Consider the following 17,195-nt stretch of genomic DNA (forward strand, 5'->3'; position numbering starts at 1 on the left):
GTTTTGAATCTAATATTAATTTGTGCTTTGCTTTCTTTATACAAAAGAAAACTGTTGCTCAAGTTCGAATTCTAGTTCGAATAATTTTTTAGACTTTACCTAGCATTTATCAAACTTTAGATTACGAAAGCTATCTTTTTATGGAAACTAGAAGGTTAAACTTATAAATTATGAAAATAATCACATTTTATTAATAGTTGAGAACATTTTTCAATAAACAAATATTGGTAAATTAATGATGATATTAGTTTCTAAGTTTGAATTCTAGATTTTCTTCTAAATTCTCATTCCATGTTCTTTACCAAATGACAGTTTACTATGTGAGAATGTTGAGGAAGTATTACAAGTGAAATATAATAGCCATAACTAAAATTTGAAGGAAAAAAAAAAATCAAAATTTTGTGGTATCAAAACAAATATTCAAAATTATGGGAGTATGTCAATTAACATTAGTTTTATGTGATTTTTTTTTTTTTGAAGGAATTAGTTTAGGTGATTATAATGTCAATGAATTTTCTTTGGTAAAAAAGATTGAAAATGCTATGCATATGGTTTTAGAATGGTCAAATTATGGGAGAATCTCAATCTCTTATGACACTCACCGCCACTTGATGTCATAAAGAAAATGTTTCTTTATACTATTCTGTGGAATTGTCATGTCCTTTGTCATGTGGGACATTGGTGGCTGAAAAGCATGTTTTACCCCATCACTTTGTTTGGTGAAAATCTGAGCGTACGACACAAAGGTTATGCCTCTCCATACATTTATGATGCAAATATACGAACTCATTTGAGGTTCATCTAATGGTTGATTTGAATTTGAGATCTTAAAGTATATTCTTTTTAAGGTTTTAAATTCGATTTTTGTTCTGGTGGACTCTTCAAATTAGTCGGTTCTTTGATCAGATGTCAAGTTTAAAAAAAATACATAATCGAAAAGTAAAAAAAAAAAAAAAAAAAAAACAAGACCACTCACTCACACCAATTGTATGGTCCCATTGTTTCATATCTATATTTGAATGATTGAAGTTTAAAGGTCCCCATTTAGTTATATTGGACGGTCTTAGCTATCATCATCATGATCATGATTCTTTTTCTAATGAGCTTTCTGATCCATATTTGTGATTCACACATTGTTAGCTTGTTGGTTGGAAGCATATAGCATATGGAATTTTCTGCTTATAGAATCATAAAATTTTAAATTATTTTGAATGTGTGGTTCATGCCTATCAATCAGATCTAAGCTTAATTTTTAATACAATTAAGTGGTGTACAATTAAAGTAATTCCCCTCAATCTTATTTCCTTTTCGTTTTTATTCCTTCATAAGGACAACAAAAATTAAGCTACCACCTTAAACTTTTACAGGTGGTGGGTCATTTTAGCTTTGTATTCCGTCTTAATTTAATCCACATGGTGACAACCTCACAATTTGTACTTGGACATAACAAAGCAATGACATGTGATTAATCAACAAATTGTAGAAAATGCTGTTTTTGATTAATATTTTTTATTTTATTTAATATTTGAATTCTGTCCAGAGGTTCCCACTTCCACATGCTCTTACATATATTTCTATTATATTATGTTTATTATGTTCTTAATTGTGGTATTCAGAGTTCCACCAGAGGAATAAGTAAAATCTGACTAATAATTATTTCAATTATTTTTAAATAGCAATAGAAGGTTCGATCCTTTTTGAGCTGGTGTATGTTTATAGGAGTGATTTAGGTATTTTTCACTTGAGTATCTCACAAATTAAAGTATATTTGTTAAACATAAATTTTCTGAATTGGTGTGAAGGAATTAATGTTTAATATCATCTTTTTATTTGGTGAATCCATTGTAGGGTTAAAATGTGCTTGACTCTTTAGGTTAAAACTTAAAACAATATTTCATTTCCAAAAAATGTGTTCTATATTGAATAGCGATTAAAGTACACTAACTAATCCTCCAAAAAAAATATAGCTAGAGTTTGATATATGACTCTCTTTTTTCATGAGAAATGTGGTTAATTTATTTTTATTTTTTTACATTTCCTGAAGAACATAACAGATTAAAATGCTTTGCTTTTAAATTTCAACATCCTTAATTAGCATGCTACCATGCTTTCTTTAGGTAGAGCTACAACAACTGTTAATCATTAATTATTAGGACGTTATGTGGATGACATTCCTACGTGGATGGATTTGACTAATGACAAGCTAGATTGTTTTGGACGGTGAGTGGATGATAAATCATCGTCACTCACTTCATCGCATGTCCTTTCAAGAATGTACACAAAAATGTCCTGAAATAATGGGAAAATGAAAAAGGTAAGAAAAGATTCCAGGATTTACCAGAACAAAAAGTGAACTCTGAACAAAATTATTGTTCATTGTTTACGGAAGTGAATCTCTATATATATTTTTTAAAGAGTACTGTATCATTTATGTGTAATTAGAAAGATTAATCCTTCAAATTGGATAGGATCATAACGAATCAGGGGCAAACTCTTTCTTCGAAATATTTAGAAGATGTTTCAATCTGTCATACTTTGGCTCAGTGGCGAAGTCAGAAATTTTTTGGAGTCTGGGTAAAATAAAACAACGATTAGTTTTAGTAACAGATGCAACCGTAGGTAGATGTCAAAATGTATTTAAAACGGTCTCCTTAGAATTACCTACGATTTTTTCCGTAGGTAAAGGTGGAAAACATGTCGTGACAGTCATTTTGAAATGACAGCCAGATTTAACTATGGAAATTTGTCCTATAGTGATGGATTTTGGTCGTCACAAAAAGTCAAATTTCGTGTAAATTTCTTATAGCAATACAAAGAAAGTATGGGTTGAGCCCGGGCGCGTGCCCGAGCTAGCTGGGGGTAAAATTGCCCCTGCTTTGGCTATTCTCGCATCCCAAAGCATAAATGAACGTGATTTGCTAAAGCTGCTAATTGTAAGTTTAGAAAAACACACGGCAGCGTCTAGGCAGCCGCTAGGCCAAACTTAGGTTCAATAGTGCCACATTTGAATTCATAACATCTAGTTAAATTGAAAAGAAAAAAAAAACTTTTATCTTTTCATTCAAATGTTTTAGATGTGAGAATCTCTATCTTTTCTAAAATCTTGTATTAAAATTTATTTAAATTAAAATATATATTTTAATAAACTTTGAAGTTGAACTCTATGTTTAATTAAAATATATATCTAGAAGTTTAATGTTTTCAAAAAGGAAAAAGATAGGTAGACACCCTTTTTCATACACTTCTTATGTAGACTTCCATGTATTAGGGATATTTGAGTAATTTTACATCATATCATCACCCTTTTACACCCACACACATTTGTGACACACTATTGCTCTTAGGGCACCGTTTAACAAGACGCTTGAAAATATAATGAATTTTAGTTTAATACATAAAAGTTAAAATGAAATGTTTTTATCGTCTTGAAATTTCCGTTTCATTTTTTTTATCACTATTTAACATGATTTTGAAATGTGCTTGATATATCTTGAAGATAAGTTTGACATAATAGATTGACATAACACACATTTTAAACATAACATGAGTCATAACCTTGACATTAATATTTAAAAAAAAAAAACTTGATATCTTTTATTTATTAAAGTTAATCAGAAGGCTAATTGTTGCCCTAATTTTAACCTAAATTCAGTGCTTGCTTTTACTGTATTATCCCTATTTAAAAGATCAAAATGCAGAAATGATCTCCTATTTTTTTTAAAAAATCGTTTCATACTAAACAGATAAACATAAAAAATAAAAACAAATCACTCATATTGACAAATTGTTCCTATTTTGTTTGCAAGACAAAAATTGTATCTTTTATCTCTTATTCTTAAACAAAGCATTGTCGTCCTAATTATACCTAATATTTTAACCTAAAATTGTAGCCACTTTTCCCTCCTTCAAAACCTAACCATATTTCATAACTCCCCTCCTCCAAACCCTAACCATGATCTCCTAATTTCCCTCCTCCTAAAACCTATCTAATTGATTTCCATATTTTCTGTTGCTATATATTTTTCCTCACTTCCTCAACTGATTTACCCTAATATATTATTCTCATTAATCTCATAATAAATTGTACTTATTTTCTGGTTTAACCCTTATCAGCTTCCTACTCTTTCTCTTGATCTTAAACAACTTCTTCCTACTCTTTCTCCTTGATCTTAAACAACTTATGCGTTTAACACTTATCAAAACCGAAATCTCATAATCCTACACCCTAATTTAATCCTTTCTCCTAAACCGAAATCTCTTTTCAAAACCAATACCTTTCTTTTAAACCGAAATTTCTTATTCAACATGGCTTCCAGAAACATTGAGACTTTGCTGTCATACCACTGCCTCACTGGTAATCATTCCTTTTACACCTATTCTACACTGGTTTAAACTATAAATCATGCTTTCGAATTAACAGTCAATAGAACTTATGGTTTTATACTATTAGTTATTTGTCACTTTTAATGAAACTGTGTGTATGTATGTATAGTCATTTTTGGATATATTCATCGACCTAATATAACTGTGCTCTCCTTATAATTTGCCTTGGTGCTATTCCATTGGTTAAAGTATTTTGTCATATAGAATCTAGAAACACTAGAGGCATCTTTGCTGTGATAATTGAGCAAGCTTGAATTTTAGAACAAAATCAACCAAAACACACTTTTTCTTGATGTTGTATTAATATATATTCATCTAAAAGAATTTCCATAAATGTATTTTAAGTTCTGTAACATGACTATATTAATATATATGTAAACTTTAATTTACAACGCATCAACAAGTCTTCCGTAGTAGCCCTCATGGAAAAATTCACATACTTGAATTACAATAATATTTCTTTGTCAATTTCAAATTTCGTTTGTCACAGTAATGATTATACTATACTATATAAAAAAAACCATAGCGTTGTACTAATAAAATGTTATAGTAAAGCGATTCGTGACTTTTACGGAATCGGTCTTGGTGCTTGGATTATCTTGGTTTTTGTGGGTGACGGACAGTTTGATATACGGTTGACTGATAGGTTTCACAAGAATATCCCCTACCCGACTTTTGATCCCCCTATGCATTTCCTTCTTGACAAGATGAATTTGCAAGCAACTTTCGATGACTATCTCCCCCCAATAACATCTCTTCTTGCTTATCGTCACAATATCAGTGACATGATTCTTGATTTCGAAAAAAAATTAATTGAGTATGATGTTACTGAAGGTTGCATGGTATGATACACTTTTCGTGTCCACCTTAACTTTTTTTGTTCCTTTTCCGTTTAGTTAATATAAGTTACATGAATTTCTAATTTTGCAGATTCTACTTTACACAGGCAATGTTCCGCAGATGCTTGATACACTCTTAACAACTGTGAATATTATTGACGATTTCGGTAACATATGAGTGTGTGAGCTAACTTTTGAAACTATTCCTTATGAACACTTCAAGATAGGAGGGCGTTGGAAAAGGTTTGTGGAAGCTCGCAGGCTTCGTGAAGGTGTGAAGATCAGAGGGGGTGCTCCGATGGTTGGGTCACATGATACCATTTACCTTGATGTTATTTACAATTAGTCCATGTTTAGATAAATTGTACAAGACCTTTCCAGTTTGAATTTTAAGTTTTAGTTTCTTAGAGTTTTGGAAGCATCTAATTTTTTTGTCTTTGAATTTAGCAAATATCCCTTGAATTTCATAAATAATTTAGCCTTGCTTGGTTTGCTTTTTTATTTATATATTTGTGTTTGTGTTGCTCAAACAATTTAGTAACGTGAATTTTGTTAACAAGGGAAACTTATATATGTGTGTATGTTTTTGTGTAGCTGAATCAATTTAGTAGCATGGTTGTGTTACTGAAACATTTTAGTAACATTATTAGTAACAATTACTTCCTTTTAGTGACATTTTTAGTAACATTATTACTAACAATTACTACCTTTTGGTGACAATTATTTCATTTTAATAACATTCCTGAAAGAGTATATTTTCAAATAATTAATTGTCTTATTTGGAATATGTTAAACTTAAAATGGGAATTTTTAGTCAACATTAGAATCCTTTAAAAATGTATTGCAAACCTTTTCACATGGATAGTTGTACGTCGCAATATCACGGGTTACTTTGAGGGGTGGTTTAAAGATATTAATTAATGACGAGGACGGCGATGATACCGATGTTGCATCAAATGTGGTCTACAGAGAAGTTTTCCGTAATGTGTAGGACTTTTTTGTGTACTATTCATTTTCTTACTTATTGAAACTATTTGCATGTCAACGAACTTCAGTTTCCCTTTTAAAATTATAAGTTATGTTAAAGTAACAGGAAGTACGATCTAGAATTATGGAACAATAACAAAGTCTATGGTAATTGACATTATGCTTTGATTTACGACAATTTTTACATTCAAGCGAACTACATTGTTTTATTTTTACATTGAATATTAACTTCTTAAAATGACCCGTGCGTTAGCACGGGTCAATGGTCTAGTTAACATGAACATAAACCGTCCATTCGAGAACAAAAACAAAACATAAAATTTAGGGAGGCTGAAAACATCTTGGTTTTACTATGGGGTCAAAATCAAAATTTGCTTTATTTTTAAGGACAAAAAACCTATTTAATCTTATTTTAAATCTAGTTTGTTCTTTGTAGATGAATCATGTTCAAAAGTTAGGACTCAATTCTTGTCAAAATTATAGAGTACAAACAAAATAATTATTGAGATACTATAAGATGGATGTAGATTACCTTTAAAAAAAAGATAGATGTAGATTAAAAATGTCTATTTTGTCGAGTGCTTTTACACTTCAATTTCTCGCATTTAAAAAAATGTGTTAAATAAGTTTATTGTTCCTATAAATATGGGTCACATGGACCATATTAGGAACAACATATTTTCCATGATTGCAGCCTATAGCGGATGCAGAAGAATGTAGTGGACGAGAGAGTGGGTAGGACCAAGTGAAAGCCGCGAAAGTAGCGGTCCTTAGGCATGTTTCAACTGGTTGAGAATGGATTTTAAGCTATGACTTGAGGAAGCAGTTGCAACTTATGAAGATAGTGATGTTGATGAGATGCGGTTGATTTGGGATCAGACTAACTGCATCCATCTACTATATTTGAAGAGTGTCACACTCTTTATTGACAAGAGTGCCACCTTTGTTGATGTGATATACCTCAAGTACTTATGTGACCTTAAGTTGGTCAACCATTATGCATGAGGAGCGGTTATCCTAGCTCACTTGTACAAGGAGCTTAAAAATGGATGTTGTTATCAAATTAAGCACCTTGTTGGATACACGATGTTGTTTCAGGCATAATAATAAAATTCTTATTAAGTTAAATGTTAAACATTTTTTTATTGATGTGTTGTCTATTGATGTTCATATAAGCTTGGATATTCAAGCACTTTCAAGGAGTCAGGGGAACGGGTTTCTTGGGTGGATACAAGTAGGATCGGCACCAAGGTGCTATAATGTTTGCTCCAACGAAGGGGATGGATGTCACTGATCCGATTAGATCGCACCTGGACCGCATCACGTAATGACATTCTCTTCTACCCATACAACCAACACCGTTAGACATACCCGCTCGAGGACACCGGTCTTTACTCAGGATGGCTCATATACGAACCTTGTATGGTCTGCTATCTATCGGAACGAGTGCTACGCCAATTTGGTTATATATAGATCATTCCCTAACATCCATATGTGTCTGCTTCTCCCAGGATGACCCGTCATTAGGTGGGTAAACACTATGTACAATATATTGATCATGTGTTGTCTGCTCAAGATTCGGGTCTGGTTGTTGCAACTGGTGTAGAGACGGAAACTGAATACATAATATGGTATATTACCATTTCACATCTGTACGTCATACCTTGATGAGTTTACTTCTAAGGAGCAGCGAGACTGGAAGTTCCTTGACATTAATAGACGGTTAGAGCGTATTAGAGAACATGTCAATAGTATCATGGGCGGTAGTCAAGTTGAGCAGGGAAGTCCGACTTGGCTGAATTTGTAGAAGATCCTGAATGAGGTTCAAGAAGTGATGATCTATAAACGTAGGCGCATGGGTGATAGAGATGGCCATGATATCCAGTAGTTTTATGTAGTTAATGTAACATTTGAACAATTTCTGTTTTTAATTTATGTTTGAAAATTTTGATATAACTTTATGGATATTGGTGCTACTTTGTTTAATCTATGTTTAATTTGTGTTATTTCATATAATTTCCTTAAATATTTTGCTTATTATTTTTTTGGATGCATGTTAAATTAAACCTTATTCCTCAATTTACCAAAAAAAAGATGTTAGTTAATCAAGACAAATTATGTTTATGTGCTGACACGGTTCATATTATATAATCAAGAATGTGACATTGTAATTTGTATTGGCTCTGATATTCTAAGGATTTTTACACATTTTGGATTACAGTTACCAAACTATTATGAAGGTTTTCAGATTGTATTTTCCAAATAGAATATTTATAAGTTTTGGTAAAATTAATTCTTTCCTTGAATTTTTAGGGTTTTAGATTATATAAACTAAAAAAGACGTTCAGATTATATAATCTGAACATAAATATTTCCAAAATTTAATGAAGTGCATAAGACGAGAGTAGGATAGAAAAAGAAAGGGTCTTGCTAACCATTGTCCTCAGGGCAATAACCATTGCTCTGAGGACAATGATTAAGGAAACCAAAAGTATTATGTTTGCATTGGTTTCAACAACATTTTGATTTATGTATTGAACTTTTTTGGTCTTACTCTTACCTCTAATTTTTTGGTTCATGCTCAACCACGGCTAACAACGAAAAAATTACATTAATTATTTTCACGTAAATGTTTCTAACCATAAATCAATTCACGTTGCATGTTTAAATCAATTCTCACTATCGAAGAACCAAACACAAGGTAAGAGAAGTTGTTAGTCTTTTGTTTGGCTACCTTCTGCCTCAAGCACTTTTAATTTTCACATCCATGTGTTTCATCCTGGACCTCATTTCCTCCCAATCCTTATGTTTGATCTGCTTTTCTTGACATGAAAAGTTGTCTCTATGAGCGATCCGAAACCTCCTAACATTAAATGCCGGAAAAAGTAGATAATATAGACGATCTATAAATTTATTCTTCGAGGAATATAAGGTTGACTTGATGACTGAAGCGAAAGAGATAAGAAATGGAGTGGTAAAAAAAAGTAGAGTGTTTGATTCCACTTTCAGTATATAATACTAACAAATTAAAATAACAATTTCTGGTTTAAAAAAATAATTAAATGATATAAGTTTTTTTGCTTATACTATAGTCTACGAGATCACTGTCAAAATTTAATTATCAATGTGATGCAATTTTCTTTTTCAGTGTGATTATTATCAAGGTACAGCAAAAGAACAACAATGTCCCAGACGGCAAGAAAAGCTCCCAAGAAAGTCAATTCCGTTGATGTAAGACCAACCATATATAGTTTTACCAATGTGTACCAATTAAAGATCATCGATATAAAACTGTCGGTTTAAATATTGCTATGTAAAAATGAAGACAATGTGAATCTAGACATGTAATTCAATGAAAAATACTAGCTAGTAAATATGTACATTTTGTGGGTCACTCTATTGTCCCCCTTTCAGGGTAGAAAATGACTTCAAGTGCCTTTTAATCCGATTCACACTTGACCCAATTAATAATAGCTTCTATTCAAATGTAACCACATATCTAAAATTGGAAAACTATCTTCTCTAGGAAATTTAATTTCTTTAGTACTATAGAATGCATGCAATGCAACCACGTACGTAGTCCAGAAAATGAATACAAAATATAGACAATCATATATATATACGTCTTACTTTTTACAAGATGTGAAAGTTTATTATTGAGACAAATTTATTGGTAGAACATTCCAAACTTGTTAATTTAGCTCGATATAAACTCTTGGTGTTTGTAATCATGAATAATACTTTAATTAATATTTTTTGTAGTGGGAACATTACTGAGTTGGATGAATTGAAATGTTGGATTAGTTAGTAAGAATTTATATGTTCAGATTCTAATATTTTAGTGCTCCCAAGCTGTTTTTTATTTTATTTTATTTTTTTTTATCAATGCTTCCAAACATGTATATAATGAAATTTGACCTAACTAGTCCAGTCACTATGACGAATATTAAGTCTACATGGCAAGGTAAGAACCACATACACATACACACACGTACACGCACATAACAGCTCTTGTCACTCTCTAATGCCACGCATGCAAAATGATATCACAGAAAATTGACATTAATCTCAACTAATGTCAATTGTTTAAGCAACCTTATTACAAAGTATGAATTCGTAGATATTTTCACAAATGAAACTACTACTAGTTTAATCATCATGGTGTAAACCAGTAGCCAAGTTAATTAATTTGCACAAATAAAAATACAAAGAAACAAGTAAATTTGTTTTGGAAAAATTAGTTAAGTGATTAACAAAGAAAATGTAAATTCTTGGAGTATAGCAAGTGCCTCTCAAAGGCAGGGCGGGAGATTATGATTAAGTCTGTTCTACAAGCCATTCCGTCTTATGTTATGAGCCTTTTTCAATTACCTACTACGCTTATCACCACTATCGAAAGGATGATGAATTCATTTTGGTGGGGGCATGGCAGATCTACACATCTGGGTATTAACTGGTTAAGTTGGGAAAAGTTATCAATGCATAAGTCCCACGGTGGAATGGGGTTCAAGGATCTTTCGGCTTTCAATCTTGCGATAAAGAAGTTTACCGACTAGATTTCGCTTGCAAGACAAAGGAGTTTCATGCCCGACGAATTGTGGAAGTTGTGGTTCTGATTATGAGGATTTAAATCATTTGTTGTTTGAGTGCCGATTTGCTATTCAAGTTTGGAATTCTGCTGATGTGTGGTCTGATGTTCAACATGCTGCCATATCCACAGATTTTGCTGTCAATTCCATCTTCCATATGCTTCAGAACCTGCCTCCGAACATTCAACAACGCATTGCAGCAATTTGTTGGAGCTTGTGGAAGAATCGAAACATCAAGATTTGGAAGAACGTAACAGAGAGTAGTGCACAAGTGGTTGAGAGGGCGCGACATCTAATTGAGGACTGGCAGGAAGCCAAACTGCGCCTCTGCAGGAGGCCGCACAACAGCAGGCTGCTAACACATTGCAGCATAGTGTGCAGCCCCAAAATTCCCCAACTGGACCTGCTCTCCCGCAATGGTTTCCGCCTAGTATGGGGAGGTTCAAATGCAATATTGACGCGGCTTTCTCTAAGCAATAACAACGGACAGGTATCGGAATGTGTCTTCGGGATGATTCTGGAACTTTTGTTTTAGCTAAAGTGATGCCTTTTGATCAAGTTTATCCGATAGCTGTTGGCGAAGCTTTGGGTCTTTATCATGTCATTCAATGGATGCAAGACATGCAATTCGACAACATAGATTTCGAGCTTGATTCGAAAATAATGAGAGATGGTTTCCACTCCCGTATGACAGATATCACAGAATTTGGCGAGTTTATTAGGCGACAAGCGAATATGGCAGCTCATGCCTTAGCAAGAGAAGCCATTTCCTTAGCTATTCCCACTATTTATTATGCAATCCCACAATGTATTGAATCTATTATTATTAATGAAATGCTATAAGCATCTTTTCTTCAAAAAGAAAAAACAAAGAAAATGTAAAAATTAGTTAAGTGTATGTCGATGTTGAATTTACTTTTTTTTTGGCTCTAATATATAAAATTTACTTTACTATATTAATTTTAGTAGATTACAAGACTTGTTCATTTTTTATCAATAAAAATTAAACTCGATATTGTGAAGTTTACAACGTTCACATACACTAACATCAACGAGAACTGGTACAATACTTTTATTTTTTATTTTTCACCGTTGTGTGGTTTACTTGCAAATTACTTTTTTAGCTAAATCATGTTTAATTCTAATAAAGGCTTCTTATTTGGGCTTATATTTTTTTTCCTTGAGTTCCATAGGAAGTTAGCCTTTTTTGGGTATTGATATGGGTTCTTAAGTAATTGCTGATGATACCATATTTTATCAAGATTTACTTTTAACCCCCCCTCCAACTATTTTCTTAAGAACCACATCCATCTAGATTAATGGATTTATCAATCCAGATGAAGAAAAATAAATAGGGTTTTACTCCTTCCAGCCGGTAAATCTGGACAGTAGTTTTTAAGTACCATATGTGGTGTCAAAAGAAGTGCTTTATTTTATTTTGCAAAAGAGACTCATTTAAACATTATTTGTGCTTTGTAAAAAAAAAAACATATGTTTGTTCTAGGGTTAGTTTGAACGCAGCCACACATTGAGTGAGAAACCTAAATTTGTAGGTTTACCAATTCACGATAAACGCGTAATAGGGACGCGAGAAATCAAGTATTGACGCGGACCCAAATATTTATTAAGTCTTGTGACATAGGAAAGTGAACCGCTTTTCTTCTATATTTTCAAATGAATAATTTGAAGACCTATTGATTCTAACAACTAATTCCCGAGTGGATCGGATGTTTCAATTCATACATGTGGAGCTTGGACCGATGAACATGGATATTACGAAACTCATAAGAAAAAGAAAAAAAAAGGTCGGAGTTAGACAAAAATGAAAGAAACTTGGTTAAAAAGAAACAAAGTGACTAAGACAAATCTTTTTTATCAATAAACTTAGACCAATCAATCAAATATGCATTCATATGAAATAGAGTTAGCTGTCCATATATATAGGACAAAACCATTACAATCGAAAACAATAATACATTAGAAAAAGCACTACATATGCATGAAAAAATAAAAGAAATGAAATCATAGCTAGATTAATTGGAAACCCAGCTCACCTAACTATTTATGCATATCAGGCATTAGAAAAAGCACTACATATGCATAAATTAATTAACACTTAAAGTAAGACACTATAGATATGTGTGATTTATTATATGGTGATAAAAAATCAGATCCAATTAAGTAGCTCGAACAAGTGGTGAATGAGGCATTGGTGAATGAGGAGACATCATGTGAGGAGACATAACATTCTCATCAAACCTTCTTGAAGAAAAGCTAAGTCTAAGATTACTCTTCCAACGTTTGATTTCAACTGTTTTCCCTTTTTCTCTTCCATTAACAAATGCTCTAATTCTCCTCAATGCAATCTCAACTGTTTCATGATCCATGTTAGCAAAACAAACTCTATACCAACCAGGCTCAGAGCAATTAAAAGCCGAACCCGGCGAAACATTAAGCTTTACTTCATTGATAATCAAACGCCAAAGTTTCATTTCACCTTCAAATGTTTTCTCTTTCAACAAACCCCTCAAATTCATCCAAAAGAATAGTCCTGCATTACTTGGTAAGCAAGTAATGTTGACTTTCTCAAGTCCCTTTGTAAAAAATTCACGTCGCTCTCGTAATCTTCTTGAACTCTCTTCCAAAAATTTATCCACAAATATGTCATCCGAAAGCATTGCGGCTAGAAAATGTTGTGTCTGCGATGAGACTAATCCAAAGCTCGACATTTTTCTACCGCAGTTCACAACTTCATCGTTGTACGAATAAACCAAACCAACTCTAAAACCCGGAAGACCCATGTCTTTTGATAAACTATAGATAATGTGAATGAGATCTTTCTTGCATTCTTCCATTTCTTGGATAACTTCCGCGACACTTACGTACGTTGGTGTGTTGAAAACGGTCCCCGAATAAATTTCATCACATACCAAATGGATGTTGTTTTCATTGATGAAACTCACTATGCTCTTTAGTGTATCTTTTTCTAATGTTGTTCCTAAAGGATTTGATGGATTTGTTATGATTAACCCTTTTACATTGATGTTTTCTTCTTGTGCTTTTTTATGAGCTTCTTCAAGTGCTTCTCTTGTTATCTTGAAATTGTTTGAGCTATGACATTGGACAGGAATTAGTTGCACACCGGTTCTCCAACATAAGTCACGGACAAATCTGTAGCAACACAAACCAAACATGTTTATTAGTCAAATTAAACATGTAATTTTTGTATCATATTTTTAAGCACGTGACAAAATTTTGATAATAACATGTTGACTAAAGATAAGACCTAATCAAAGCTCATATGAAGTTTAGATGAAGAATTGAGTTTGGTTAAAACATCTTAGAGATAAGTGGTAATTTTAAAATTTGCCACTTCTTAATTAAGTCATAATATTGAATCAAATTCAAATCCTATGTGGTCCCTATGGTCAAGCAAAGATATAAAGTTGACTATAGATTTTTCAACGCACTAGTTAATTAAGAAACATAAATTGTTGATTGTAAATGTGAAATTTGAATTAAAGAAAAGTGTTATGTGGTTTAAGAGAAGAGAACATATTTATAACTATAATAGCACATGCCATGAAATTTCTTTTAACAAAAGTTGGATTTTCTTTGTAAGAGATCTCTGACTGCAAAATTTCCAAGTTGTGTTATATTTGGCTGCGTTATGTTTTAATTCTATAAGATGACTGTAATCTGATGTGGTCATGATTTCAAAGGTCAATGCCAAGTGTCAACTTTAACTATGATTTTTGGAATTAAATATTGGCAAAACATATGCTTGTTGACTAATGAGGCTGTAGCAGCCTGCTGGCAAATTAATTAGCACAAGAATTAAATAAAAAAACATTTTATATTCCTATAAAATTCTTTGTGAATTAAACTTGTGATTTTTTCATGTTCAATTATGCTAGCTAACAAGTTCATTTTATTCTGCTAAAAAAACTAGTTCATTTTATTCTAGCTAATAAAGTTAATTATTCATTATTAATTTTAATAAAAAATTTATCAAATCCATTTATTTATAGGGGTATCAAATCCATTTTTATTCTTTATTAAAAAGATACAATAAATAAGGAAAATTTATTTGCACTTTGTGTTAAAAATGATGTGTTAAGGATAGTTTTGATTCTTAAAGTTTAATAAAACTAAATAAATGTGATTCACTAGTAAAGCTTATGTTTTCTTTTTAATAGCTGATTTTGGAAACTAATTTTTTTAAAACTTGTTAAAAAAATATTTAGGAACTAATTCTTTGTCAAAGCTTCACCTATTTCAGTTAAAAACCTGGTGGAGTATATCAACAACTCTTCTTGATTTACTTCATATTGAAAACAATATATTTGAAAAATCATCAAAGAATGAAGTGTTTTTTAATGATTTTGTTTCTCTTTTTTTAAAGCTAGTGCACTTTCTGAATAGCACTTAAATGAAAGCAATAGGTTTCCCTTTAAATCAAAACAAAATATTTATTACACTTTGTAGCTTTTAAATTGTGTCCACTTTTAAGGTGTGCTTGAAATAGTAAACATACATTGAATAAAACCAGACATAGGAGTAATGAAAAGAGAGGTTACATACGCTGGATAATAAGGGCTAGGAACCAAAAAAGCATCACCAGGATCAGCCAAACAAAACATGATTAACTCATTTGCTCCTGTTGCTCCACCACTCATCAATATACGGTCAGGATCAAATCTTACCCTACCACCTCTCACTTTTGACATGAAATTTGCCACAGCCTATAAAATAAATTAAATTAGAATGAATGTCACTTTTTATACATTATGATGATACATTTTTTAGTTCTTTTAATATTGCTTACATTTCTGAATTCTGGTAATCCATGATAGTCTTGAAAGTTTGCAATATGTCTGAATTCATTCACTCCTTCTGGAGTGCAAATTGAGGCCTTTGGATTATTCCTTATCCACTCTTCAATAAGATCAAAGCAAAGCTGAAAAATTCAAAAATATTCATATATACGTGAGTCAGAAATTACATATTAAAAATGCAACTACATATATATAAAAAAAAATTAACTATGGTACTAATGACCATATGAAATCTCATTGTGTAAAAAAATTGTATAATCTATAAAACATAACAATATTTCAAGCTTTCAAGCCCTAAATAATTATAATGCTAATAATAATAATTAACATTATTATTAGTATAATTTTTGTATAAAAATAAATAAATAAATCTAATCATAATATATATACCTGATTTTCAGCAAGGCCCATTTGGATAACACCCTGAGGATTTTTTGTGGGGTGAAATGGGTTTGATTCATAAGCCTTCCACCCATCAAAATAAGGAGAATTTTCACCATGTTTATCGTTGGTAGCAATCTTTGACAAAAGTTGGTGATTCTTATTTTCCAAAGACATGTTTAGTTTTTGTGTGTATGCTATTGTATATTTTGATAGAGGTATAATGTCACTCTAACTTGTGATTGTATGAGTTGCAATTTGCAAAGAGATGTTGAGAATTTGGGAGAGAATGTATGAGAATTTATAGTTGCAACTTGCAAAGAAGTGTTGGGAATTTGGGAGAGAATGTGTGGGAATTTATAAGAGAGGAGTGTGTGTGTGCGTATGCGAGTGATTAATTAATGTGGCAAATTGTAAGGTGGAAAAGTCATCTTCAAACGTGTCATAAAAAATGACCAAGACCAACCCTAAAGCAAAAATAAATAAATATGTAATGGAATAATAGTAGGTTTTTGCTTGTGTTGGTCAAAGCTCATGTAGTGCATGCTTGCGTGTGTAATTCGACTCTCATGACCTCGTGTGTACTATAGTGCAAAAGAAACAACCCAAAAATAAATAAATAAATCATATTTGAAATATTGATATTGATTAGCTAGATTCTGGCTGTTCTTTATGTTAGGAATTAATTAATTACGTAATTTAACAAAACCAGTGTAAAGTATGTGTACTAGATCCATGTTGTGGACCACACGGAATTTGTTGATCTATAACTTATATGTCATACATCAAGTCATGAGGGCTGTAAGCATACACGACCTCTCATCTAATATTGACCTTTTGAAAATAATTTTAAGAATGACATTTATTATTTTTAATAGAAAAAAAAAATTATATTAATAAGTAGCGGTCGGGGTTTGAACCTCTAATTTTTAATTTATTCATTTTAAGGAATTAAATTTTGGTCACTACACTATTTAATTCATACCAATCGAACCTACTATTTTTGTTTTGAGCTCTAAAATTCTCTTTTAATACATTTTTTGAGTTTTCTTATTTTTTTTTTTTTTTTGAACAATCAAAAATGAGATATATTAACTCGGACACCGTAATTGTTACCGCACAAGATGTGCCAAACAATCATGAAAAAGTCAAGGTCCAAACAAGATTACAACCAAATC

At 31.8% G+C, this 17,195-nt stretch overlaps 1 protein-coding gene across 1 annotated transcript; it reads right to left on the reverse strand.

Annotated features, from left to right (window-relative positions):
* Positions 1–12,895: 12,895 nt before the first annotated feature.
* LOC11426537 (1-aminocyclopropane-1-carboxylate synthase 1) lies at positions 12,896–16,368 on the reverse strand. Its single transcript, XM_003624036.4, has 4 exons — positions 16,027–16,368; positions 15,627–15,758; positions 15,383–15,543; positions 12,896–13,969 (listed from the first exon to the last, which is right to left on the reverse strand). Exons 1-4 carry the CDS (start codon positions 16,192–16,194, stop codon positions 12,976–12,978), a joined length of 1,455 nt encoding a protein of 484 aa, XP_003624084.2. The 5' UTR covers positions 16,195–16,368; the 3' UTR covers positions 12,896–12,975.
* Positions 16,369–17,195: the final 827 nt, after the last annotated feature.

This window comes from Medicago truncatula, chromosome 7 (genome assembly GCF_003473485.1).
Source record: "Medicago truncatula cultivar Jemalong A17 chromosome 7, MtrunA17r5.0-ANR, whole genome shotgun sequence".
Lineage (NCBI taxonomy): Eukaryota > Viridiplantae > Streptophyta > Magnoliopsida > Fabales > Fabaceae > Medicago > Medicago truncatula.